General features: G+C 41.3%; 1 protein-coding gene across 8 annotated transcripts in view; it reads right to left on the bottom strand.

The window, feature by feature from the left end:
- Positions 1–293: 293 nt before the first annotated feature.
- The window catches only part of LHFPL2 (LHFPL tetraspan subfamily member 2), a 178,926-nt gene continuing 151,824 nt past the window's right edge, over positions 294–27,395 (bottom strand). For 4 of the 8 annotated variants that reach the window (XM_037000079.2, XM_037000096.2, XM_073234780.1 and 1 more), the window contains one exon: positions 294–4,569. In XM_037000079.2, the coding sequence (XP_036855974.1) occupies positions 4,313–4,569 (257 nt within the window). In that variant the 3' untranslated portion in view covers positions 294–4,312. Of the gene's footprint in view, positions 4,570–7,559; positions 7,693–27,395 lie in introns of all 8 variants that reach the window. The other 4 variants (XR_012130455.1, XR_012130459.1, XR_012130466.1 and 1 more) reach the window with 2 other exon arrangements.

Genomic DNA, 27,395 nt, shown 5'->3' with positions numbered 1-27,395 from the left:
TCATTATTATATATATCTATTTTACTTTAAAATTAAGATATTTATATAGTATTTGAGTTTTTTCTGATTTATGTTTATAATTATTTTTATAATACATAATTATGTTGATACTAAGCTAAGGATTTATGTTACTAGTGAATAGTTAAAATACCTGAATATCTTTTTCCTTTCATCAATATTAATCAATATTACATGTAAGTTAGTATTTAACATAAAATTTGGTAGGTATTTTCTTGATCAAATTATACACATCATATTGAAACAAATATACTTAAGACTTGAAAAAGCAGATATGTGTTTGCAAAATCTGGTTTAATTGAGATCTGAGAAGGGGTGGGGTGGATGTTGTGAAAATACATATGCACAGAAACCTAATCAATGCTAGACAAACAATGTATTAGCTTACAATATAGTAGGATAATCACAAATTTGAAGGCTCAAATTGAGTCCATTAATGGTGAATACAGTTTCATATTTGGCTCAAGTGGCTGTTGAGTATCAAGTGGTGCTGAGGTCCTCCAAAGCACCTAATGACCCCCCAGCCTTGGAAGGCATGTCACCATAGTCTCAGAAGAAATCCTAGTCATGTCATGCCTTTAACTCTTTTGGCCCTTGGGAGTCATTGCTGCCCAAATACAAATGAGGGCTGGGGATTTCCAGTAGCCACATGTTATTGCACAGAGAGGTCTGTTCTAAGTCAGACTCCTATAGCTAAGGTGTGAGATTAGCAGTCTAGCATTAACATGGTCTATCAAAGGATTAATTAAGAAACAGCTCCTTAGTGATTATGTACCAGCTACTAGTTATCACACTAACAGAAAAGGCAACATGGCAGCTTCACATTTCACATGAAAGACTAGCATTAACTGGGCCTGGCTTGCTGGCTAACTTTCACAAAAATCTAGTGATTAATTTAGACCCAGGAAAAAATGATTCATACCAGTCTCTCCTTCACATAGGCTTGTGTAGCATTAAAATTGTTGTGGGTTAATGACTAGGCCATGAAGGCAAAAATGTTTTACTCTCCTTTGCCAAAACAGAAACAATCCCTGTTCTGACTCCTGTCCAGTTTCCAAAAAAACAAAACATACATACACCTGTTATTGCACATCTTTCACACAGAACTGTGTATGTATAATATACATATTTCTTAAATATGCTACACATAAAAAAAGACTATGGCACTTTACAGGATACATGTTTTACAAAGATCATTACACCACAGATGTCTGAAAATTATACAAAACCCTTATACAATTAATGTAACATTGTTGAATTAGCACACAGGTTTAAAGAATCCACAGAATCCAAGGCAGATATTTCTGCCTTCTGGGGAGTTCACTGAGAAGCCCAGCTCACCACAAAACTTTAAGCGAAAATGAAGACAAAAATAAATAAGACTTTTAGTAATTAATGGTCCAGGTACATTAGATTTTTAGGCTGAGGTGATTAGGTGATAGAAATCAGAAAAATGTGAGTCAACAATCAGTCTGACATTTTTGTTTTTAAACTTCTAACCCATTCCATATTCAGTGGTTTTTAAACTGCTGTGAAGTTTTGGTCTCGAAAACATGATTTTGGATATTCCATTCATTCCCAACTAAAGCCGCTAATGGACTGAAGGTTTAAAAGGCTCAACATTGCCTCTTACTCTGTCTCTGCTAGAGGAATTCCATCGCTGTTTTGCTTACTAAGTCAGTGTTTTAGTTTTCAGTGGTTTGGGGTTTTGTGTGTGCGCATGTACTTTTCTGTCTTCTGCCACGTTCAGACTAAGCAAATGACTTCTGGCCAAGAGAGATCACATTTTCACTTGTGACTGTTGTTATCAGGGTGGTCTAGGGTTACAGCAGTCAGGCAGGAAAGATGATGGACATGCTTGGAGGAGCCTCTGGGCTCAAGACTTAAGTGGTCTGTAAGGAGAGTGTAAGATAGGTAAGTCTTCTAATGATAAATTTAAGAACAAAATGTGTGTTTCTATCAAGATTTGCCTGATAAGGTGAATTCCTTTTTTTATTTTTAAAATATTACTGCGAAGATTTGAAACGTAGTTACTCGGGTACATTGGTTTGAACATAAAAATGCATGATCGGGGATAGGAGCCCTGTCCAGTGGCTGCCATCACCTATTTCGTGGCATCAAGAATAGGGTTAATGTTTCCTGAGCTTTACCATAGGTTGCTGTAAGGAAACCTGTTTACCTCCTCTTTTCAAAAAAAGCCACAGATTTACAGCATGCTTCTTCTGAACTTTGGTCTTAAGAATGGTGAATGCATTAAGGCCTGGTTTCATACTCCCACCCCTCCTAGCCTTAGGTTCTAATTTGTGAGATAAGATAGGTTTTTGCTATAGGCCAAAAGCCAGAATGGGGTACCATTTTAGTTGCTCCATTCCACCTAGATAGATATAGATGATAGACAGGTAGATAGATAGATAGATAGATAGATAGATAGATAGATAGATAGATAGATAGATAGATAGATAGATAGATAGATATAGGATATAGATAGATGATAGATAGATATAGGTAGATAATAGATGATTGACAGATGATAGATGATATAGATATAGATGATGATAGATATAGATAGATAGATGATAGGTAGGTAGATAGATTAGATGATAGATAGATAGATAGATAGATAGATAGATAGATAGATAGATAGATAGATAGATAGATAGATGATAGATAGACAGACAGCTAGCTAGCTATAAAGCAGTTATTTGTTCTGCACCAAGGCATGGTTTTAGACTCTCACAGCTTTATGATTCATTCAGGGCAGGCTTGTAAAATCTGAATCAGGGTTCTATGCCTGGTGGCACTTAGCATACAATACTGTGCCCAAAGAAGGAGTGTGGTAATTAAGTTTTCAAACAAACAAAGCAAGCCCTCAAGTGAGCAGATTCATAAACCCAAAGAGACCTATACTTCTAATTCTTCTAGAAGTCTGACAGGTCCATTCTACTTGGTTAAGTTGTGAAGAAGTGTTTATCATTCTGCAATTCTGAAACTCAGAATAATACCAGACTGGGTTCTTTCTGGCCATTTTCATCATTCCAAAGTAAATGTGAGGTCAGAACTAATACCATTTACCTGAATCAATTATATTGGCAATTTATAGAAACTAGATTAAAAGCCCCTAAATCCTTTACAAATAGGGGTGGTCAGTTCTTTTTGTAAACAGGTATAGGCTGGTGCTGTGAGTTTGGTCTTGCTCTTGTTTTTGCATTGACTTTCTACTCTGTACTTTGCTGGGAATGAAGCCTTTGTGGCAGCTCATCAGGTGCTGCAATTTAACGTTACTTCAGGGTGCTTTCAGGGCCAACACCAGTGACTATAAAAACTTAACTCCTATGACTAGCTTTTTTTTGAGGTTGGAAATACAGCTGACTACTGCATCATCAAACAGTGAGAAAAGGTCTCCTCACAGGTGCTGAGATTCTGGCAAGTTCTCCCAGTGAACATGTGAATGAGCCATAGCTGGCTTGGAGACCTCTCTGCCTGGAATGAGGAAATAGATTTCCTTTGGCAGTCAAAGTGCAGCCCTAACCCTAGAAGAAAATGTGATGTTCAGTGGAAGAAGAGGCTGGGCCAGTACTGGCACTAGCTTGACTGCTGGGAAGCACAGTGAATTTGTCTTCACTAGCAGGATTTTGTACTTTTTTTCGCATGATCACACAGGTCTTTACTCGGAGTGACAGTTCAATTGATCCGCCCTACACTGGAATTCAGCCGAGAATACGTTCCACACCAGGATCCCACACCATCCCTGCTGACTCCCTTTGGTCGGCTAAGCAAGAGACAGTATCTTGTTATGCCCTTTAGCATACATCCTGTCACTGGTAAGTGTGCGCTCTTTGTTGTAGCCTCTGACTGAGATAACTTGAAAGAAACAATACACCAACCCCTAAACTTCATTCTGAGGCAGAGATGCTCACAGGTATGCAGTCTTGTAGCAGACACACATCTCAAAACAGCCCACAAATCTGGTTAACAGTCTCCTGTTTCCGAAGAAATTGCTGCTTTAATGGTTTAGATCATTATCCTTCATTGAGCCTTGGAGACAACGGAGTCTGACAATGTATCAGCTGCATGTCAGGGTTTATGTACAATTTTTGTGTTCCGTCTAACTGCGGCCCTCGTGTGCAGACACTTTGCTTATTGCCTCTCGTTGGCCCTCTTAAGGCTCAGGGTTTGGGGGCTGTGGAATGTGGCTTTGGTAGGTAAAGGCTAGTTCTTCACTTGACTCAAATGACAAAACCAGATGCAGACTGTTACACAAGGTTACACAAGGAAGAAAATGGCATTAATGTCTCTAAAGGAGGCAGATAAGGTTTTTCCCCTCTTCGATTTCTTCCTGTACTTTGTCACTGGAGGTTGCAATTTCTGCTTGTGCGGAGAAGACAGCACAGAGAAAGGTGAGGACTGTGCCACCGATGGCTGTATAAAAAGCCCAGCCCAAGGAGCAGTCTCCAGGTTTGTAGGCTGACGCATAGTGTCCGCAGTAGCTTACGGCCTTCTGGCAGCCCCAGCCCGCTGGGTAGAGTATCAGACCGAGGATGAGGAAGAGGCCTGCAGGGTAGAAGAGAAAACAGGTGAACACCCCCCACGGCTCTGCAGTGCAAAGTTAGAAGCCACACAGGTTTGTCATCGTCACATTGTCACCTGCTTATTTGTCTGCTTTGAGCTGTGGCGCCCATTCTGCAAAAGCAAGTGTTAGGGACTATTTTATGCAACTAATTAGGCCTCATTAAGAAATATCACTTTATTTAGAAATATTTTTTGCCTCTTTTGTACATCTTGGATGTGAACCCACTAATAATTTCTCTACCAGAAAAGCAAGTTGACTTGTTATTTCTCCCCACAGAGCTCTTAGTAGTGAGCATTTCCCCTTTGGTCTAAGGCAGAGGTCAGCAAACTAAGCCCCACAGGTCAGGCATGGCCTTGTTTTTGTAAGTAAGGTTCTGTTGGATTGTGGCTCTGCCCATTCATGTATGGACTACCTCTGGCTATTTCTGTGCTGGACCAGCAGTGGAAGTAGCTGCTGCAGACCCTATGGACTACAAAATATAAGATATATACTATCTGGCATTTTGCAGAAAAAGTTTGCCACCCCCTGGTCTAAGGGACTTCACACAGATCCATGGTTAAATGCAACAGATCTGATCTTAACTTGAATGTCAGTACTTTAAGTAGGCCCATGAGGAGTCTGTGTGCTGGCATCCACCAACCACATACTGGCCCAGAGATTTCTGTATTTATATACATTTAGAAACAGATTATAAATTGCATAAGAATTTTCTGTCTGAACACTTTTAAGTGGATTCAGCCATGAGCAGACACTAATCTCTGCTTCTGTTTTGCTCACCCCACCACCCTGTCATTCTAAATATCTGCTTTCCTACTTCTTTTGAGCTCACCATGTAACTGAGTTACTTTTCCTGCCAGCACTGGTTGATTAGGAGCTCTCCAGGCCCAGGACTAAGAGGGAGTCACTTTCTGGTGTCTGCTCTGTGCTTGTGGGAAGGAGCCTTTCCCCAGTCCTGGCCCCTACTCACACACGGCAGAAGGAGATATATAAGTCCAGAAGCTGAAATGGCAAAGCAACTGCAGGCGCCAAAACTTTCTTGGTAGAAAGAATGCTGCAAGAGGGTGGCTTTATTCTGTGTGGCAGGAACAAACAATTTTCCCTGAAAAATGATGCCTACCTGATCAATTGCTGATTTGTAACCAAAATGACCTGTGTTTTAGATACCTTGGAATAGCAATATTATCCTTGTAATTTAATCTTGGCTCTACATTCTCTTTTCCTACATTTGCTGAAATTCTCTGGGTTTATCAAACCAAAGCTTCCAAGCCATTTACAGCAACTTCCCCACAAAACAAGCATGATGAATATGTGAATATGTGCTACTATGTGGTTTAAAGGAAGGTCAGGGACAGTGTTTCAAACCACAGGTCACAACGTTCATAGAGCTGTCTTCAGCCTGTGATGGCATCTTCTTGCCAGACCTTGCAGTCCGTGCTGGCGTGGGTTTTTGGGTCTGACTTTCCCTACTTCTGAAATTAATCCTATTGTTCTACTCTGAAGGCCTCAGGGAACTTTCTAGCAAGGGTGGAGTTGAGGGAATCTGTTTACCTGCTGTCTGAAGAAGGGTGATTCCTCAAAGTAGTCTTACTAACCTTGTAACCCTCTACTTCTCCAGAGGTAAGAGTACTGGGAGCATGGAGCTAAAACCTTCAAGGTTAAGGCAGCCAGTGGAGAATGGGTTGGTACTCTGGACTATGCAAGGTCCTGAGCCAGCAATCTTGGTTTTGGTGTCAATTCAAAGGCTAGAAATCACATAGCAGAAAACCCCTATAGTTAGTATGAAGCTAGAACCCAAACTAGCAAGATAAGGGATCGCAGCAAAGGCTCACTAAATTAAGAGTTGGGTCCGTTAGTAGTTAAGAGCTCTGAGTTTGGAGTAAGTTAGAGATTTGAATCCCAGCTCTGCCATCAGTGAGCTGGGTGACCTTAGAAAAGTCTCTTGAACTGTCTGATTCCTCACCTATAAAATGGGCTAATTCTTAATTCATAAGGTAGTCGTGAGTATTGAAGTCTGAAAAGAGAACTTTCTCTGTCCACAGCAATAACAACAATGAAGCAGATAGACTAGCACCTGGCTCTAGGTTAAAGCCTTTGAAGAGTAAACTAGCTGCACAGATCTTACTAGGCTGGGAGACCTAAAATTACTGAACAGGTCTGTAATAAATTCCTACCTTATTACCTGGAAAACCTCACCCAAGGTACATGGAGTTTCAGTAGTTTCCCCCTTCGGGTCCTACAGTACCACCCTGGAAACCATGAGGCACCATGGCTTGATGTTACAAGAACCCACAGGTACTGTGGCCTGCAGCCTCTGTGGTCAGGCTGCAGTGTGGGCCCTAGGAGGGGCTCATTGGCTGCTCTTCCCTTTAAAAGACCAGAATATTCACATTTGGATTGTGGCTCCAATTAAATATTGTACACATCATTTGTATTATGTGGCTTACAAAAAGCCCATTAAGTAAAATTAGTGCATTTTAACATGGGGACTGAAGACAGAAAGCATGGAATTTGCTGTCACATAGCAGCTCTGCTGCTCTGTGCAGGGCTTTAGCTGGTTGTAGGACACACAAAATACCCGAGTTCAGCTGTATCATATACTTCTGGAAGTAGGCAATGTTAAAACAAATAAAGTAGCCCTCATTTTAATAAAAGATCCCTCTCACAGCACAGTCAGGAGCATTCACTCCAGTACCACTTAGTTCTCTCAGCATATACCTTTCTGAGATAAGGCTCCTGAAGTGTCCTCAGGCCATCTTGAAATCTTGTGGCTGCTACTGGCCAATTAGGGAATAAGGATAGCAGGGAGGCAGCCTATACGGGTACCAGGCTTATGAGCTTATCCAAAGCCTCAGCTTGAACAGAAGCCCACAGGAGGTCTACATGGGAGGATAATAAGAAGTGAGCTGTGGTATGTGATGTATGCCAAAACCACAGGCTCCCAACTTGGGCAGCCGAACGGGAGAGGCCTTACCTGAACTGTCAGAGGGCCAGCAGGAGGGAGAGGCCATGTCTACCTGCCCTGGCTGGTGGACCTCTCTCCCAGCACTCATCAGAGTTGTCATTAGCATGGTTGCTGCCATGAAAATGCAAAGACCTATGTCTGACTGAGAGAAATAAAATGGTCTTCAGGTAAGCAAAAACAAAACAAAACAAAAGAATCACCACATTTGTCATCTTTCTGAGTATTTAGAAAAAGGCTCTCTACCAAAGGAATTTCAGAAGTTTAGAAAGGTGGCCCTCTCAGGGGATGCCATACTCAGTCCTCACCACATAAGGTCCTGACTCTCTAGGGGTCTTGGGGCCCAGTGCAGCTTCTAAGCAGCCATTGCAGGACCTAACAAGCATTCCTTAATCATGAACAGCAGCCCAACAGATTCTTTCTGCTTCCTAGTAAAATAACTAGAAAAAGCTCATAAAGTTCTCCCTTCTTTCAGTATAAAATCCAGCCTTTTCTCCCTGGCCTTCAAGGCCCTATTACCTTTCTGAACTCCCCTCTGCCCTTCTCAGCCTTGAACTTTCTGCTCCAGCCCATGCTAGTCATCTGGCTCTTCTTCCAAGTAGCTTCCAGGCCATGTAGTCTTCTGTTCCTTTCTACTTAGTTCCAGGTGTAGTCTTCTGTTCCTTTCTACTTAAATTTCAACCACCAACCTGTCACCTACTTGCTATGATCCCTCCTTTATTAGTTCTCCTTAGCACTTAATACTAACGTAGAATATATCTGAGTCATAGGAAACTGTCAATAACTATTTCTTACCTGAAAAAATGGCCATTTCATGTAGTTCAACCTAATATTTTATGTAGTTATTTTGATTGTTATTCATCTCAATTGTAGACTTTAAGCTCCATGAGGGATGGATTTTTGTATACCTGGCTTACGATTACAAAGCCAGTGCTCAAAAGAGTACCTAGCACACAGTGGGCAATTAGTAAATTTCTAAATCTGGGGAAACAGTAAAATAACTGACAAGTCCTAATCAATAAGAATGAAATGTGTCAGCAGGAGAGGAAATGGAGATTCTCAGTTGGCTGGCTTATCCTAGAACACTGCCTGCCCTGTTCTAGGCCTGCAAATCCCAGAGTTTAGAAGCAAACTTGTGCTCCGAATTCCCAATGGTCTGCATGACACCAACTAATGAGACAGAATTAAAGTCCATGACTTCTTAAAGGGGTGTGTGTGACATGCAGGCGTGAGACTGCAGGCCAGCACACTGGGTCTGTGGCAGACCCAGCGTGGGTTTCCTGGCCCTTAGTTTGGGGTGTGCCCAGCAATGATCTGCTTTGGTTGTGGGTCATGGCCAGAGGTCAAATAGAAGGTGAGGTGTGTTCTGGATGGAGTTTCACTTAAGAGCCGAGCCAGAAAATGGTGTGCTCTTCTACAGCTATTAAAAAGCAGTTCCTGAAGTTAGGTCAACCTGTAGTCCTCCATGCAGCCTTTCTGTCACCTTGTTTTAATGCATCATTGTTCAGGGGTGTATGTGTGTGTTTTGTGGAGAGTAAAAGAGAAAGTAAGGGATTGGACAGTGGATTTGCTTTTCTTCTGATTGGCATATCTTCCCGATGCCTGGCTGAGCAGTGGCAGGCCCTGCTGGGAGGAGGAAGAGAAGCAGGGAGAATGATACTGGCCAGCAACCAAAGAAAAAAAAGAGCTACTGCCAAAGAAACCCACAAGTAACTCAGAGGGTGGTAACTTTTACTATGGTTCAGCCTGACAGGATGGTACCGAAGAAGGTACCATTTTCCACAGCCTTGAAAGACTTCCTCATCCTTATGTCCTAACAGCCTCCCAGGTGGTTGTATCAAGAGGAGAAGATGCCAGCATCTATTCACCATAGGATCACCTCAAGGATGAGTCAGCCTTTTCTGGGGAAGAAAAAAATAAATGAACTGATGGTTGGTTACTTGGACTTCCCTATGGATGCCAACACATGCTGGAAACGACCTGGACGTCACTGAGGCCCACTATATGGCACTGCTGTCACCTCCAGCTGGATACCAGTTAGGACAGTGCAGTGCCCACCATGCTCCTCTGCTATTTTAAGCAAAGCTTTTTCCTACTTGGAAGGAGCTCTCACACCCAGCCCTGGATACCCAGCAGCTCTGTCTTGCTGCACAGGAATTTTCAGAGTCTCTATGGGCAATCAAAACATGCGGTTTGGGTTTAACTCAAATAATTAGGCTCTGTGAGCTCCTAGAGGGTAGGAGCTGTTTGTCATCACTGTATTTCCAGTGCTGAAAATTTAGAAGGTGCTAAAAAAAAAAAGAAAAGTGAAACACACCAAGAAAAGTCACAATGCTCCTGCTTTCTGATCAACACTCGGCACTGACTGTGATTGGGCCAGCCACAAAATTATACATCCTGGGTAATTTCTTTGCTACTGCCCTAGAGCCAAATAATATAATACCAAATATAAGTTCTCATCAAATCCTTCAGGTGGAAAGGAAAACATCTCCTTAATCCTGCCAAGCTCCCAGTCCTGGTAAGACTGGGAGTTGCTGAATATAATAAACAGTATTTTACTTGGTCTAAAGATGACCACCACAAGCTTGAGGAGTCTGGGATGCTAGAACGGGGGAGCCAAGTCTGAACCACAGCTCTTCAGTCTGAGATGGAAATGAGGAAAGGCTCCAAGTGCCAGGCATTATTCTCAGCCTTGAGGATATCCACGCCTGTTTCAGTCTTTCCCTGGCCGTTTGAGCCTCCTTCCCTCCAGAGCAGTCACACAAGGGCAACACTCTTCCACCACCTACTGGCCAAGGAGAGGGACCTGAGGCGGGTCCCCAAGCCTCTGTAGGGATGAAGATCATTTCTCCTGGCCTGAGAGGCCTGAGAAGTGTGAGAATTAAAGACTGGCTGCTGTACAGAGTAATAAGCCAGTCCCTGGGCATCACACTCTGACTTCTTCTGACAGGCTTCCAGACAGAAGAGTTAAAGACCCACTAGACCTCAGTTTAAAAAGAAATATTCTAGGGACAAGTGAAAAGGCGGCGATCTGTTACTGCTAATGGCAGCCTGTGGAGAAGCGCCCAGGAGAGGCATGCGACACTTAGCCTCCGCCGGGTCACAACTGAGCGGCTCATCCTGAGCGCTATGAAATTTCCTGATGTCTCAGGGGAGTGAGTTCACTGCAGACAGTTGATAGCAGGCTTGTATCTTTTGCTATATCTCATTTCCAACTAGTAATTCTGAGGTGTACCTACTGCATGCACACTGTGTGCCTGTCCTGGTCTCAGGCACAGAGTGAGTGGCCACAGCAGGGCAGAGGAGTGGGTTGGTGTAGGCTTCCCGGCTTTAAACACCTCCACGTGAGTGATTGGTCACTCTGCATACATCACCATTCCCTGAACAAGGGGCTTTTACTGCTGGCTCCTTGGGTGCTTATCCGCCTGGAAATATTCCCACACCTCCTAGTTCAGATGTCACCCCATGTGGAACATTTGTCACCACGGCCAGGATGTTCTTCCCTGAGCGCTCCTACTGACCTGTGCACAACCCTCTTAAGCTCTTTATCACATTATTCCTTTTGTATATTCAACAATTACTCACTGAGTTACCTGCCAAGTGCCAGGCATTATTCTCAGCCTTGAGGATATAGCAGTCCCCTAGCAGGACTCTGGGCCCCTTGAGGGAAGAAAAGCTTTATTTCTCTTGTTATACATCGCGATGTTGGGTTAGCATTTACCATAAACTTATGGCTGTGTCACAGTTAACCTTGGGTAACAAAGATCAAGAGTTCAACATGTTTCTACCTTAGAAACATTGACTCATTTAGGAACACAACAGTAGACAGTCTGTAAGACATCCATTTCCCTTTCAACATATCTCTGAAAAAATTTGCTCCATGTTGTTTATCACTGGCCAGTCTGCCTGTGATTTAGAGTCTGCTTAGCCTGAGCTCCAGGCTTTGTTGACCCAGCTCATCATCTCAGCATAATGCCAGGAGGCATTCCCTCAGCCCCTCACCTGCTTATCCCAGCATCTAACAGGAAACAAGACAATGATGGGCTTCCTATATCCCACCCCTATTCTGGGACACAGCCTCCATCAGCAAGTTCAAAAGTATTGACTGTGCTGGATTAAAGGAAAACTAGGACAGTCCTTTTCACATCAATTTTAGATGCTAACTTTCCCTACCTTTCCAATCTCTCAACATCATTGCCCCAGGCTCAGTCCTTTGTCCTCTTCTTTACACCCTCCATATTGATCACAGCTTAAAAATAACTACCTCTAGGCTGGCATCTCCTGGATTTTGACTTCCCACTTTAATCTCCTGATTTGCATATTTGCATAATACCCAACTCACTACTTGATTTCCATGTCTAACAAGATACTTGACAATTCTGTCCAAACCTAATCCACTTGAAAAGCTGATCTTCACCCTGTGTACCTCATTTCAGCAAATAGAGTTCAATTCTTATACCTACTCAGGTCAGCACCCTTAGGAATCATTTTTGCCTCCCCTCTCTCTTAGAGTTGACATTATTTTATCAGCAAAGCCTGCTGGCCTTCATTCTAGCTGTCCCCTTTGCCTGGAAAGCTTTCTCCTGATTCCTGTATGGTGAATTCCTTTATCTACTTTAAGTCTCAGGTTCAATCTCTTCTCCCTAAGATGTACTACCCTGCCTACCTCGTTTTATGTTGCAGTGTCCTCCCTCACCTACCACAGCATTCCCAACCTCTCTTCCCCTGGCTAAGCCTTTTTTCCTGTCATAGTACCCATCACCTTTTAACATACCATAAAATTTACTTTTTGGTTTACTGTCTGCCTCCATCAGCTTGAATGTAGACTCCAGGAGGATAGAAAACTGTGCAGTTTATTTTTCATGCATCCCAATTGCCTAGAACAATATCTAACATTAATAGGTGTTCAGCAAATTATTTGTTGGATGAATGAAAATACAGAAGGCTATGATGTGAATTATGTTACACTTTTAAATGAAGCCAATGTGGGACATTCTTGCCAAGTTTTTTAAATGTTTTAAATGGTTGGAGGCAAAATTACATTCTGTAACATGAATCCCAGGGATTGGCAGTTTGGGCTCAGACAACACCAGCCATACTTACTAATGAAACACATATGGAGTCCAAACCATGGAACTGGCCTTTTACTTGACTGCAAGCACTGGAAACTTCCCTTCTGGCTACAGAAAATGGATGTGTGCTGGGAGATCACATAGGAAAAAAGTAGTAAGCCAATAAAGTTTTCAGGTATCTAGAGATCAGCCCTAGCTCAGCGTTGAAACTGAAATTGTTTCCAACTATACCTGCCTACAATGAGGCCAGCTTACGGTAGGCCGTGGCTGATTTGTTTGTGGGGACTGCCCAGGACACCAGTTGGAGAGGAAAGGCAGTGCTGGAATAAACCTGAAGGAGCTCGGGAGAATGACAGGTGACAGAAGGAAGGGGGTTACTAGGGACATGAAGGAGGAGGAGGTAGACCATGGCTGTCTGTAGAAGAGGTAATGGTGGTATCTAGAAGCAGCATAAGCCTAGAAAATGGAAAGACTAAAAGGAGGGGCCAGCAATGAAGGCAGAGAATGTAGGACTGCTCTACAGCCCAGGAAAATACCCATTCCTATCAGCAGTCCTAAAGGGCAATGTCAAGGATTGACCTCTGGGAGTGGGGGGTTTGGTGGAAATGGGGGGGAGCAGGGGAGGAGAGGCTGGTTCTCTGCTTCCAGTGGAGGAGTATTATGTTTAGTTTTTTAAGTCTGGGACTATCAGTGGTAACAACAGTTGATGTACAGAATGAAGTACAGCTCTCCTATGCAGACTAGTTAACATTTATTTGTGTGCTTACCTTTCTTTTCTGTCTAAACGTTTCTTTCCCCAAGTCACCTTCCCTGCTGACAGCTGGCATCATTTTGGCCATCCCCTACTAGCTATATGAGGTCAACTGATGTTAGGTGGGGACATGTTCTTTCACAGTACCCCAAGGCAAAATTGCTACATTAGTAAAGCTGTGCTTTGAGGAAGCCTCTCCGTATCAGACCACATCCAGTTCCCCATCCACTGCGTTGACCATCCAGCTATTCCTGTCCCACCATATGGTATCAGCCCGGGTGCTTCTCATGCACAGGGACTTTGAAGACACTCTGTACTGATCATTCTCAGGCACCAAGACAAAGCTAAGCTAGGTCCCCTACATTCTGTTTTAAGAAGAGATGAAACTTAGAATTTCATAAAAACTTTAAGTAAAGATTACAAGTAAATGGTTAGCCAACTATCTGGAAAACTATCCAGAACAATGATAGTAAAAAATAAAAGCCTTACTGTGACATAATGTGCATTTGTCCCAGAATAAAACAGCATTGGTCCCAAGACATCAAAGTATGTATTTTTTGCTTTAATGAACTCCCATTCAGTTGTAAACTTGCTGACAGTGGTAACGAGCATGTTTCCCATTCCCTGGTTTCTATGTCTCTATCTCCTTTCCAAATCCACACTCAGTTCCTGTGACATAGTCCTCTACACATACTGTGTTGACCAACTTCACATGTCATTTCTGATCCCATTTCCTTTCTCATCTTCATATCTTCAAAAAACCTTTTGGAAAGGTCTTCCATGTAAAAATGATATATCCTAAATAAAAATGACATGGACTTGAACCTATAAACAACCTCTCCCAATTTTATACATTCACAGCAAATACTTCAACTAAAGCTGGAAGTTTGTACAGGTGATTAGAAGCCTTTAATGAACATAATGATCACTGTTCTAGAACAATGGCTGCAGTTAATGTTAATTGAGCACTGCAATGTGCCAGGCACTGGCTTAAGCACTTTAAATGTAATTCATTTATTCCATATAACAATCTTAGGAGGTTGGTACTATTAATCTTATTTGACAGATGAAAAAACAGGCACAAAGGCATTAAATAAGATTACACAGTTAATCAGTGTGGAGCTGAGACTCAAATGCGAGCAATACCGCTCTAGAGTCCACTCCCGAGCCATCATGCTAGACTGCTGCTTTACTGCAAGCCAGAGACTAGCTTACAAGTCAAAAGCATTTGTCCAGCTGAAGAGGGGAGATTGCTATGTCCTCAAAACTGGCTTGATTACACATGTGAGAGGTTCACCAGCAGATGAAGAACAGTTATCAAGTGAGAGAACCACAGGAGTGCTGTGAGGGGATGACAGGGAGGGGAAGGCTGCACCAAAATCAAGGGTAACCTATTGTCATGCAGGGTGATTTGCTAACCCTACAGCCAGACAACAGCAAGATAAAGACATTCCTACCACACATTCTCTCCCATTACAATCCTAATGTTACCAGCCTTCTACAACAATATAGATGCCACTTTGGAATGGCTGCCCTTGGCCAAAGAAACTTCTAGAAAGAAAACGTAGTGAACAGGTCACAACAATGTAAGGTTTGCTATGAAATCCTCTTCTGCAGGTATGAGCATTAAACTTTAAGCAAAGCACCAAATCACCAAACAGAGTAAAGAAATGTAAGCCATATAATCCGCTTGCATTTTGGTCTTTGTTATGAGATCCTGTAGCTTGGGAAACTATCTGAAATTGCACATCCACCTTAGAACAATAATGCCATCCACATGGTAACATATCTTATGTTCTTTCCAGGACAGACACCTGTAGCTGATTAGATAAAATCCAACACCAAGAGCACTCTCAGCCCCCAAATTACATCCCTCCTCCAGCAGGTTGGGCCATTGTTTAACCATCTCACCTCCTCCAAGAAGCCTTACTTGATTCACTGAACAGAGCTGCTGGTCCTTGTCTTTCCTTACATCTTCCCACCCCTGAATTCTTGTGCCATTACCTGTACACAGTAGGTTTGAGTTAATCTGTCTCCATGTGTCCGTGTAGGGCATGCTGCTCTCATTCCTAGGCATGTGGCTCTAATGAGATCTTGCTGACAACTGCAGACCCCATGATGGTGGCCCCCCAGGGCTCTTCCATCCACCCAAGGAGAGTTCTGGGCCCTGCACTTCCAACTTCAAAGCTAATTAGCCATGGAAGTCCAGCCTGCTTGACTTCTCAGGTGCCAGAACAGGCCACTGTCCTCAGCACCAAAGTGTCAGTCAGACGTATATCTGACAAGTATGTATGAAAGTAATATAAAGTATTAATTATAACACGAATCAAGGATTTCTGTCCAAGAATTGCCACCTTTGGTTAATCTATACCTTTGAAATCACTTTGCTCATTAAGGTTTTTCAAATTTTCAATGAAAATTTATTCTATAAAGTTCAAACAGAATTTGGCTTAGTGGCTGCAGTTCTGATTTGGTTCTTGTACCCATAAATAATTTATGCTCTGTCTACGAGAGCAGAATCCCTATCAAAATTGAGACTTAGCAGGTTTGCTAAATCCTTAACACTTTTCCAAATACTTAGAAATTTGCGGTTGTGCTAGTGCAGATCAATCAGCAGAATATGGATTATTTTTCTCAGTGAACATTCACATACTGAGCATCTATTATACGTATATCAGGCTCCATTCTGAACACTGAAGATAGAGGCGTGGAAAAGACACAACCTGTACCCTTGTTTATAATCTAGAATAGTGGTTTCCACACTGCTGGACCCCATACACTAGTATAATAGTGAAAAAAATTACTGGTAGGTCAGTGTTTTTATTTGTTTATATAAGGACACTGACAAGAACCATTATGTCCTCTCAATATCATTTCATAAAAGAAAGGATATATATTTTTGGCATTCTTAATGTACAATTACTTGAACAACATTACAGTTACTAGACTGCACCTATTATCAAGTCCCCACCACATACCCCATTACAGTCACTGTCCATCAGCATAGTAAGATGCTATAGAACCATTACTTGTCTTCTCTGAGTATACTGCCTTTCCCATTCCCCCGACCCCCGCTACATTATATATGCTAATTGTAAAGCCTCTTTTTCCCCCTTATCCCTCCCTTCCCACCCATCCTCCCCATTCCCTTTCCCTTTGGTAACCGTTGGGCCATTCTTGGGTTCTGTGAGTCTGCTGCTGTTTTGTTCCTTAAGTTTTTTCTTTGTTCTTATGCTCCACAGATGAGTGAAATCACTTGATACTTGTCTTTCTATGCCTGGCTTATTTCACTGAGCATAATACCCTTTAGCCCCATCCAAGTTGTTGCAAATGGTAGGATTTGTTTTCTTTTTATGGCTGAATAATATTCCATTGTGTATATGTACCACCTTTTCTTTATCCATTCATCTATTGATGGACACTTCAGTGGCCTCCATTTCTTGGCTATTGTAATAGTGCTGTGATAAACATAGGAGCGCATATGTCTTTTTCAAACTGGGCTCCTGCATTTTTGGGTAAATTCCTAGGAGTGGAATTCCTTGGTCAAATGGTATTTCTATCTTTAGTTTTTTAACGAACCTCTATACTGCTTTCCGCAATGGCTGAACTAGTTTACATTCCCACCAGCAGTGTAGGAGGGTTCCCCTTTCTCCACATCCCCGCCAACATTTGTTGTTGTCTTTTGGATGTTGGCCATCCTAACTGGTTTGAGGTGATATCTCATTGTGTTTTAATTTGCATTTCTGTGATGATTAGCAATGTGGAGCATCTTTTCATGTGCCTGTTGGCCATCTGAATTTCTTCTTTGGAGAAGTATCTGTTCAGCTTCTCTGCCCATTTTTTAATTGGCTTATTTGCTTTTTGTTTATTGAGGTGCTTTTTGTTTGTTTGAGGAGGTGGTTTGTTTGTTTGTTAAATTATCTTCATATAATTTGGAGGTCAACCCCATATCGGATGTCATTTATTAATATATTCTCCCACACTGTACGGTATCTTTCAGTTCTACTGATGGTGTCCTTTGCTGTACAGAAGCTTTTTAGTTGGATATAGTCGCACTTGTTTGTTGTTGCTTTTGTTTCCCTTGCCCGGGAGATATGTTCATGAAGAAGTTGCTCATCTGTATGTCCAAGAGATTTTTGCCTATATTTTTTTCTAAGAGTTTTATGGTTTCATGACTTACACTCAGGTCTTTGATCCATTTTGAGTTTACTTTTGTGTATGGGGTTAGACAGTGCTCCAGTTTCATTCTCTTACATGTAGCTGTCCAGTTTTGCCAACCCCAGCTGTTGAAGACACTGTCATTTCCCCGTTGTATATTCATGGTTCCTTTACCGTATATTAACTGACCATATATGCTTGGATTTATATCTGGGCTCTCTATTCTGTTCCACTGGTGTATGGATCTGTTCTTGTGCCAGTACCAAATTGTCTTGATTACTGTGTCTTTGTAGTAGAGCTTGAAGTCAGGGAGCATAATTCCCCCTGCTTTATTTTTCCTTCTCAGGATTGCATTGGCTATTCAGAGTCTTTTGTTGTTCCATATGAACTTTAGAACTATTTGCTCTAGTTCATTGAAGAATGCTGTAGGTATTTTGATAGGGATTGCAGTGAATCTGTAGATTGCATTAGGCAGGATGGCCATTTTGACAATATTACTTCTTCCTAGCCAAGAGCATGGGATGAATTTCCATTTATTAGGCCTCTTTAATTTCTCTTAAGAGTGTCTTGTACTTTTCAGGGTATAGGTCTTTCACTTCCTTGGTAAGGTTTATTCCTAGGGTATTTTATTCTTTTGGATGCAATTGTGAATGGAATTGTTTTCCTGATTTCTCTTTCTGCTAGTTCACCATTAGTGTATAGGAAAGCCACAGACTTCTGTCTATTAATTTTGTATCCCGCACCTTTGATGAATTCAGATATTAGATCTAGTAGTTATGGAGTGGATTCTTTAGGATTTTTTATGTACAATATCACGTCATCTGCAAACAGGGACAGTTTAACTTTTTCCTTGCTAATCTGGATGCCTTTTATTTCTCTGTGTTGTCTGATTGCCGTGGCTGGGACCTCCAGAACTATGTTGAATAAAAGTGGGGAGAGTGGGCATCCTTGTCTTGTTCCTGATCTTAAAGGAAAAGCTTTCAGCTTCTTACTGTTAAGTATAACGTTGGCTGTGAGTTTGTCATATATGGCCTTTATGTTGAGCAACATGCCCTCTATACCCATTTTGTTGAGAGTTTTTATCATGAATGGATGTTGAATTTTGTAGAATGCTTTTTTGGTATCTATGGAGATGACCATGTGGTTTTTGTCCTTCTTTTTGTTGATGTGGTGATGATGTTGACAGATTTTCTAATATTGTACCGTCCTTACATCCCTGGAATAAATCTTCCTTAATCATGATGGATGATCTTTTTGATATATTTTTGAATTCAGTTTGCTAATGTTTTGTTGAATGTTTTTGCATCTATGTTCATCAGGGGTATTGGTCTGTAATTTTCTTTTTTTGTGGTGTCTTTGCCTGGTTTTGGTATTAGAATGATGCTGGCCTCATAGAATGAGTTTGGGAGTATTCTCTCCTATTCTACTTTTTGGAAAACTTTGAGGAGGATGGGTATTAGGTCTTCAGTAAATGTTTGATAAAATTTAGCAGTGAAACCATCCGGTGGAGGCATTTTGTTCTGAGGCAGTTTTTTGGTTACCAATTCAATTTTGTTGCTGGTAACTGGTCTACTCAGATTTTCTGTTTCTTCCTGGGTAGCTTTGGAAGGTTGTATTTTTCTAGAAAGTTGTCCATTTCTTCTAGATTATCCAGTTTATTAGTGTATAGTTTTTCATAGTATTCTCTCATAATTCTTTGTATTTCTGTGGTGCCTGTAGTGATTTTTCCTTTCTCATTTCTGATTCTGTTGATGTGTGTAGACTCTCTTTTTTCTTGATAAGTCTGGCTAGGGGTTTATCTATTTTGTTTATTCTCTTGAACAACCATCTCCTGCTTTCATCAATTCTTTCTATTGTTTTATTCTTCCCAATTTTATTTATTTCTGCTTTAATCTTTATTAGGTCCCTCCCTCTACTGACTTTGGGCCTCATTTGTTCTTCCTTTTCTAGTTTCATTAATTGTGAGTCTAGACTGTTCATTTGGGATTATTATTCTTTCTTGAGGTAGGCCTGTATTGCAATATATTTCCCTCTCAGCACAGCCTTGACTGCATTCCACAGATTTTGCAGTGTTGAATTATTGTTGTCATTTGTCTCCATATATTGCTTGATCTCTGATTTTATTTGGTCATTGATCCATTGATTATTTAGGAGCATGTTATTAAGCTTCCATGTGTTTGTGCACTTTTACATTTTCTTTGTGTAATTTATTTCTAGTTTCATACCTTTGTGATCTGAGAAGCTGGCTGGCACAATTTCAATCATTTTGAATTTACTGAGGTTCTTTTTTTTTAACTTTATTTTGGTATCATTAATCTACAATTACATGAAGGACATTATGTTTACTAGGCTCTCCCCCTTCACCAAGTCACCCCCACATCCCCGTTCACAGTCACTGTCCGTCAACATAGTAAGATGCTGTAAAATCACTACTTGTCTTCTCTGTGTTGCACAGCCCTCCCCGTGCCCCCACACACGATACATGCTAATCATAATGCCCCCTTTCTTTTTTTCCCGTCCTTATCCCTCCCTTCCCACCCATCCTCCACAGTCCCTTTCCCTTTGGTAACTATTAGTCCATTCTTGGGTTCTGTGCTTCTGCTGCTGTTTTGTTCCTTCAGTTTTCTTTTGTTCTTATACTCCACATATGAGTGAAATTATTTGGTACTTGTCTTTCTCCACCTGGCTTATTTCACTGAGCATAATACCCTCTAGCTCCATCCATATTGTTGCAAATGGTAGGATTTGTTTTTTTCTTATGGCTGAGTAATATTCCATTGTGTATATGTACCACCTCTTCTTTATCCATTCATATACTGATGGACATTTAGGTTGCTTCCATATCTTGGCTATTGTAAACAGTGCAGCGATAACATAGGGGTGCATCTGTCTTTTTCAAACTGGAGTGCTGCATTCTTAGGGTAAATTCCTAGAAGTGGAATTCCTGGGTCAAATGGTATTTGTATTTTGAGCATTTTGAGGAACCTCCATACTGCTTTCCACAATGGCTGAACTACTTTACATTCCCACCAGCAGTGTAGGAGGGTTCCCCTTCCTCCACAACCTCGCCAACAGTTGTTGTTGTCTTTTGGATGGTAGCCATCCTTACTGGTGTGAGATGATATCTCATTGTGGTTTTAATTTGCATTTCTCTAATGACAAGAGATGTGGAGCATCTTTTCATGGGTCTGTTGGCCATCTCAATTTCTTCTTTAGAGAACTGTCTATTCAACTCCTCTGTCCATTTTTTAATTGGGTTATTTGCTTTTTGTTTGTTGAGGTGCATGAGCTCTTTATATATTTTGGATGTCAACCCTTTATCAGATCTGTCATTTACGAATATATTCTCCCATACTGTAGGATACCTTTTTGTTCTATTGATGCTGTCCTTTGCCATACAGAAGCTTTTCAGCTTGATATAGTCCCATATATTCATTTTTGCGTTTGGTTCCCTTGCCCAGGGAGATATGTTCAAGAAGTGGTCACTCATGTTTATGTCTAAGAGATTTTTGCCTATGTTTTTTTCTAAGAGTTTTATGGTTTCATGACTTACATTCAAGTCTTTGGTCCATTTCGAATTTACTTTTGTGTATGGAGTTAGACAGTGATCCAGTTTCATTCTCTTACATGTAGCTGTCCAGTTTTGCCAGCACCATCTGTTGAAGAGGCTGTCATTTCCCCCATTGTATGTCCATGGCCCCTTTATCGAATATTAGTTGACCATATATGTTTGGGTTAATGTTTGGAGTCTCTATTCTGTTCCATTGGTCTGTGGCTCTGTTCTTGTGCCAGTACCAAATTGTCTTGATTACTGTGGCTTTGTAGTAGAGCTTGAAGTTGGGGAGTGAGATCCCCCCCCACTATATTCTTCCTTCCCAGGATTGCTTTAGCTATTCGGAGTCTTTGGTGTTTCCATATGAATTTTTGAACTATTTTTTCCAGTTCATTGAAGAATGCTATTGGTAGTTTGATAGGGCTTGCATCGAATCTGTATATTGCTTTGGGTAGGATGGCCATTTTGACGATATTAATTCTTCCTGGCCAGGAGCATGGGATGAGTTTCCATTTGTTAGTGACCTCTTTAATTTCTCTTAAGAGTGTCTTTTAGTTTTCAGGGAATAGGTCTTTCACTTCCTTGGTTAGGTTTATTCCTAGGTATTTTATTCTTTTTGATGCTATTGTGAATGAATTGTCTTTCTGATTTCTCTTTCTATTAGTTTATTGTTAGTGTATAGGAAAGCCACAGATTTCTGTCTGTTATTTTTGTATCCTGCAACTTTGCTGAATTGTGGTATTACCTCTAGTAGTTTCGGAGTGGAGTCTTTAGGGTTTTTTTATGTACAATATCATGTCATTTGCAAATAGTGATAGTTTAACTTCTTCTTTACCAATCTGGATTCCTTGTATTTCTTTGTTTTGTCTAATTGCCATGGCTAGGACCACCAGTACTATGTTGAATGACAGTGGGGATAGTGGGCATCCCTGTCTTGTTCTCGATTGCAGAGGGAAAGCTTTCAGCTTCTTGCTGGTCAGTATGATGTTGGCTGTGGGTTTCTCATATATGGCCTTTATTATGTTGAGGTACTTGCCCTCTATACCCACTTTGTTGAGAGTTTTTATCATGAATGGATGTTCAATTTTATTGAATGCTTTTTCAGCATCTATAGAGATGATCATGTGGTTTTCGTCTTTCTTTTTGTTGATGTGGTAGATGATGTTGATGGATTTTTGAATGTTGTACCATCCTTGCATCCCTGGGATGAATCCCACTTGGTCATGGTGTATGATCCTTTTGATATATTCTTGAATTCGCTTTTGCTAATATTTTGTTGAGTATTTTTGCATCTTCATTCATCAGGAATATTGGTCTGTAGTTTTCTTTTCTGGTGGGGTCTTAGCCTGGTTTTGGTATTAGGGTGATGTTGGCTTCATAGAATGAGTTTGGGAGTATTCCCTCCTCTTCTATTTTTTGGAAAACTTTAAGGAGAATGGGTATTATGTCTTCTCTGTATGTCTGATAAAATTCCGAGGTAAATCCATCTGGCCCGGGGGTTTTGTTCTTTGGTAGTTTTTTGATTACCGCTTCAATTTCGTTGCTGGTAATTGGTCTGTTTAGATTTTCTGTTTCTTTCTGGGTCAGTCTTGGAAGGTTGTATTTTTCTAGGAAGTTGTCCATTTCTCCTAGGTTTCCCAGCTTGTTAGCATATAGGTTTTCATAGTACTCTCTAATAATTCTTTGTATTTCTGTGGGGTCCGTCGTGATTTTTCCTTTCTCATTTCTGATTCTGTTGATTTGTGTTGACTCTCTTTTCCTCTTAATAAGTCTGGCTAGAGGCTTATCTATTTTGTTTATTTTCTTGAAGAACCAGCTCTTAGTTTCATTGATTTTTGCTATCTTTTTATTCTTCTCAATTTTATTTATTGCTTCTCTGATCTTTATTATGTCCGTCCTTCTGCTGACCTTAGGCCTCATTTGTTCTTCTTTTTCCTGTTCGATAATTGTGACATTAGACCATTCATTTGGAATTGTTCTTCCTTCTTTAAATATGCCAGGATTGCTGTATACTTTTCTCTTAAGACTGCTTTTGCTGTATCCCACAGTAGTTGGGGCTTTGCATTGTTGTCGTATGTTTCCATATATTGCTGGATCTCCATTTTGATTTGGTCATTGATCCGTTGATTATTTAGGAGCGTGTTGTTAAGCCTCCATGTGTTTGTGAGCCTTTCTGTTTTCTTTGTACAATTTATTTCTAGTTTTATGCCTTTGTGGTCTGAAAAGTTGGTTGGTAGGATTTCAATCTTTTGGAATTTACTGAGGCTCTCTTTGTGGCCTAGTATGTGGTCTATTCTGGAGAATGTTCCATGTGCACTTGAGAAGAATGTGTATCCTGTTGCTTTTGGATGTAGAGTTCTGTAGATGTCTATTAGGTCCATCTGTTCTAGTGTGTTGTTCAGTGCCTCTGTGTCCTTACTTATTTTCTGTCTGGTGGATCTGTCCTTTGGAGTGAGTGGTGTGTTGAAGTCTCCCAGAATGAATGCATTACAATGTATTTCCTCCTTTAATTCTGTTAATATTTGTTTCAGATATGTTGGTGCTCCTGTATTGGGTGCATATATATTTATAATGGTTATATCCTCTTGTTGGACTGAGCCCTTTATCATTATGTAATGTCCTTCTTTATCTTTTGTTACTTTCTTTATTTTGACATCTGTTTTGTCTGATACTAGTATTGCAACACCTGCTTTTTTCTCTCTGTTGTTTTCATGAAATATCTTTTTCCATCCCTTGACTTTAAGTCTGTGCATGTCTTTGGGTTTGAGGTGAGTCTCTTGGAAGCAGCATATGGATGGGTCTTGCTTTTTATCCATTCTATTACTCTGTGTCTTTTGATTGGTCTTTTACATTTAGGGTGATTATTGAAAGGTATGTACTTAATTGCCATTGCAGGCTTTAAGTTTGTGGTTACCAAAGGTTCAAGGTTAGCTTCTTTACTATCTTACTGTCTAACTTAACTCACTTATTGAGCTATTATAAACATGGTCTGATGATTCTTTATTTCTCTCCCTTCTTATTCCTCCTCCTCCCTTCTTCATATGTTGGGTGTTTTGTTCTGTGCTCTTTTTAGGAGTGCTCCTGTCTAGTGCAGTCGCTGTAAGATGCCCTGTAGAGGTGGTTTGTGGGAGGCAAATTCCCTCAACTTTTGCTTGTCTGGGAATCGTTGAATCCCTCCTCCATATTTAAATGATAATCGTGCTTGTTACAGTATCCTTGGTTCGAGACCCTTCTGTTTCATTGCATTAAGTATATCATGCCCTTCTCTTCTTGCCCGTAGGGTTTCTGTTGAGAAGTCTGATAATAGCCTGATGGGTTTTTCTTTGTAGGTGACCTTTTTTTTCCTCTCTGGCTCCGTTTAATACTTGGTCCTTATCTTTGATCTTTGCCATTTTAATTATTATGTGTCTTGGTGTTGCCCTCCTTGGATCCCTTGTCATGGGAGTACTGTGTACCTCTGTGGTCTGAGAAGCCATTTCCTCCCCTAGTTTGGGGAAGTTTTCAGCAATTATTTCTTCAAAGACACTTTCTATCCCTTTTTCTCTCTCTTCTTCTTCTGGTATCCCTATAATGCGGATATTGTTCTGTTCCGATTGGTCACTCAGCTCTCAGAATTCTTTCATTCCTGGAGATCCTTTTATCTCTCTCTGCATCAGCCTCTCTGCATTCCTGTTCTCTGTTTTCTAGTCCATTAATTATCTCTTGCATCTCGTCCATTCTGTTTTGAAGTCCTTCCAGAGCTTGTTTTATTTCTGTATTCTCCCTCCTTAGTTCTTGGATATTTCTCTGCAAGTCCATCAGCATGGTTATAACTTTTGTTTTGAATTCTTTTTCAGGAAGACTGGTTAAATCTATCTCCTTAGGTTCCTTCTCAGGGGAAGATGTAGAAGGTGTCGAAGCTATCTGGGTTAGTCTTGTCTGGATCAAATTTTTTTTTTGCCTTTTCATGTTGATAGGTACAATGGTGAGCTATTGACTTGCCTATCAGCTGGCAAAGTCAAGACTCTTTCCACTTGGCTCCTGGCCTTTCTTTACTGGGACCCCTAGTGGCTTGTGTTTGGCAATTGCATGTAGACTGGGTCTCTGTATCTTGCCTGGCTGGTATGGAGGAAGCTTCCTTGCTGTGAGCCAGCCTCAGGTTGCTCCTCTGCTATGGTGGGGCCCCAGAGGGGTAATGGATGGGGGGCTGTTTGGCTGTTTACCTCCATGAGGGGTCTCAGAGCTATTGCCCAGGGTGTTAGTGCGCCTGGAGTTCCTTGGAATTTCTAGCTGCTGGACTGTGACCCGGGATGCTTCTGTACAGCTGTGGGGTCCCTGTCCCTTTAAGACTTTCAAAAGCACTCACTTTTCTTTGTCCCAGGGGCACTGGCTTCGGGACCTGCTCAAAGGTCTTATTGTCCTGTTTCCCTAGTTTCCAGCACCCCACGCATGCACAGTGTCTGCACTCTGGTGCGGATGGCTAGGGCTGGGTGTTTAGCAGTCCTAGGCTCCCTCTCCCTCGCCACTCTGACTCCTCTCCTCCCGCCGGGAGCTGGGGTGAGGGGCCTCGGGTCCCGCCGGGCTGCGGCTTGTATCTTACCCCTTTCACCAGGCGCTGGGTTCTCGCAGGTGTGGATGTAGTCTGGCTGTTGTCCTGTGTCTTCTGGTCTTTTAGGATTAGTTGTATTTGTTGCATTTTCAAAAATATGTATGTCCTACTCACGCCGCCATCTTGGCTCCTTTTACTGAGGTTCTTTTTGTGGCCTAGTATGTGATCTATTCTTGAAAATGTTCCATGTGCACTTGAGAAGAATGTGTATCCTGTTGCTTTTGGATGGAGTGTTCTGTAGATGTCTGTTAGGTCCACCTGTTCTAATACATTGTTCAGTGCCTCTGTCTCTATTTTCTGTCTGGTTGATCTGTCCTTTGGAGTGAGTGGTGTGTTGAAGTCTTCTGAAATGAATGCATTACATTCTATTTCCCCCTTTAATTCTGTTAGTATTTGTTTCACATATATAGGTGATCCTGTGTTAGGGGCACAGATATTTATAGTGGTTATATCCTCTTGTTGGGCTGACCTCTTTATCATTATGTAACGTCCTTCTTTGTCTCTTGTGACTTTTTTTTGTTTTGAAGTCGATTTTGTCTGATACAAGTACTGCAACTCATGTTTTCTCCCTATTAGCCTTAGGAATACTTCCACCTATAGGAGTCCCTCCAAAATGCACTGTAGTGGTGGTTTGTGGTAGGTAAATTCTCTCAGCTTTTGCTTATCTGAAAATTGTTTAATCCCTCCTTCAAATTTAAATGATAACCTTGCTGGGTGGAGTATTCTTGGTTCAAGGCCCTTTTGCTTTATTGCATTAAATATATCGATGCCACTCCCTTCTGGCCTGTAAGGTTTCTGTTGAGAAGTCTGATGATAGCTATAGTTTTTCCTTTGTATGTGATCTTTTTTCTCTCTCTAGCTGCTTTTAAAAGTCTGTCTCTATCCTCAATCTTTGCCATTTTAATTATTATATGTCTTGATGTTGTCTTCCTTGGGTCCCTTGTGTTTGGAGATCTGTGCACCTCCATGGCCTGAGAGACTATCTCCTTCGCCAGATTGGGGAATTTTCAGTAATTACCTCCTCAATGACACTTTCTATCCCTTTTTCTCTCTCTTCTTCTTCTAGTACCCCTATAATGCGAATATTGTTCTGTTTGGATTGGTCAAATAGTTTCTCGCAATATTCTTTCATTCTTAGAGATTCTTTTTTCTCTCTGTGCCTCAGCTTCTTTGTATTCCTCTTCTCTAATTTCTATTCCATTTACTGTCTCTACTACATCTAATCTGCTTTTAAATCCCTCCATTGTATGTTTCCTTTCAGATATATAATTTCTTAATGATTGAATCTCCAACTTAAATTCGTTTCTGAGTTCTTGAATGTTTTTCTTTACCTCCATAAGCATATTTATGATTTTTATTTTGAACTCTCTTTCAGGCAGATCGGTCAGTTCAGTTTCATCTGGCCCTTTTTCTGGGGTTTATGAGATTTTGGTCTGAACCATGTTCTTTTGGCATTTCATATTTCTGTGTGGTGCCCACTCGTGCCCAGAAGCTCCAGTCTCTGGAGCTGCTCAGCCTCTTGAGTGAGTTTGGGGGTCGCAGGGGAGCAGAGCTGGTGCCTGGGGTGAGGAAAGATCTGCTTCCTGATTCCCGTCTGCGGTGCCTGTCTCCAGTATCAGAGCCAGTGGGCCGAGCACACAGGTGTAAGCCTCTGTGCTTTGCATCTCTAGCTGTTGTGGGGGGCCTCCCTCTGGCTGGCCTGACGCCAGCTCAGTGACTGCCAGTT

This window comes from Manis javanica, chromosome 1 (assembly GCF_040802235.1).
Source record: "Manis javanica isolate MJ-LG chromosome 1, MJ_LKY, whole genome shotgun sequence".
Lineage (NCBI taxonomy): Eukaryota > Metazoa > Chordata > Mammalia > Pholidota > Manidae > Manis > Manis javanica.
The sequence above is the reverse complement of the archived record's forward strand: the minus strand, read 5'-3'. Positions and strand labels throughout refer to the sequence as shown.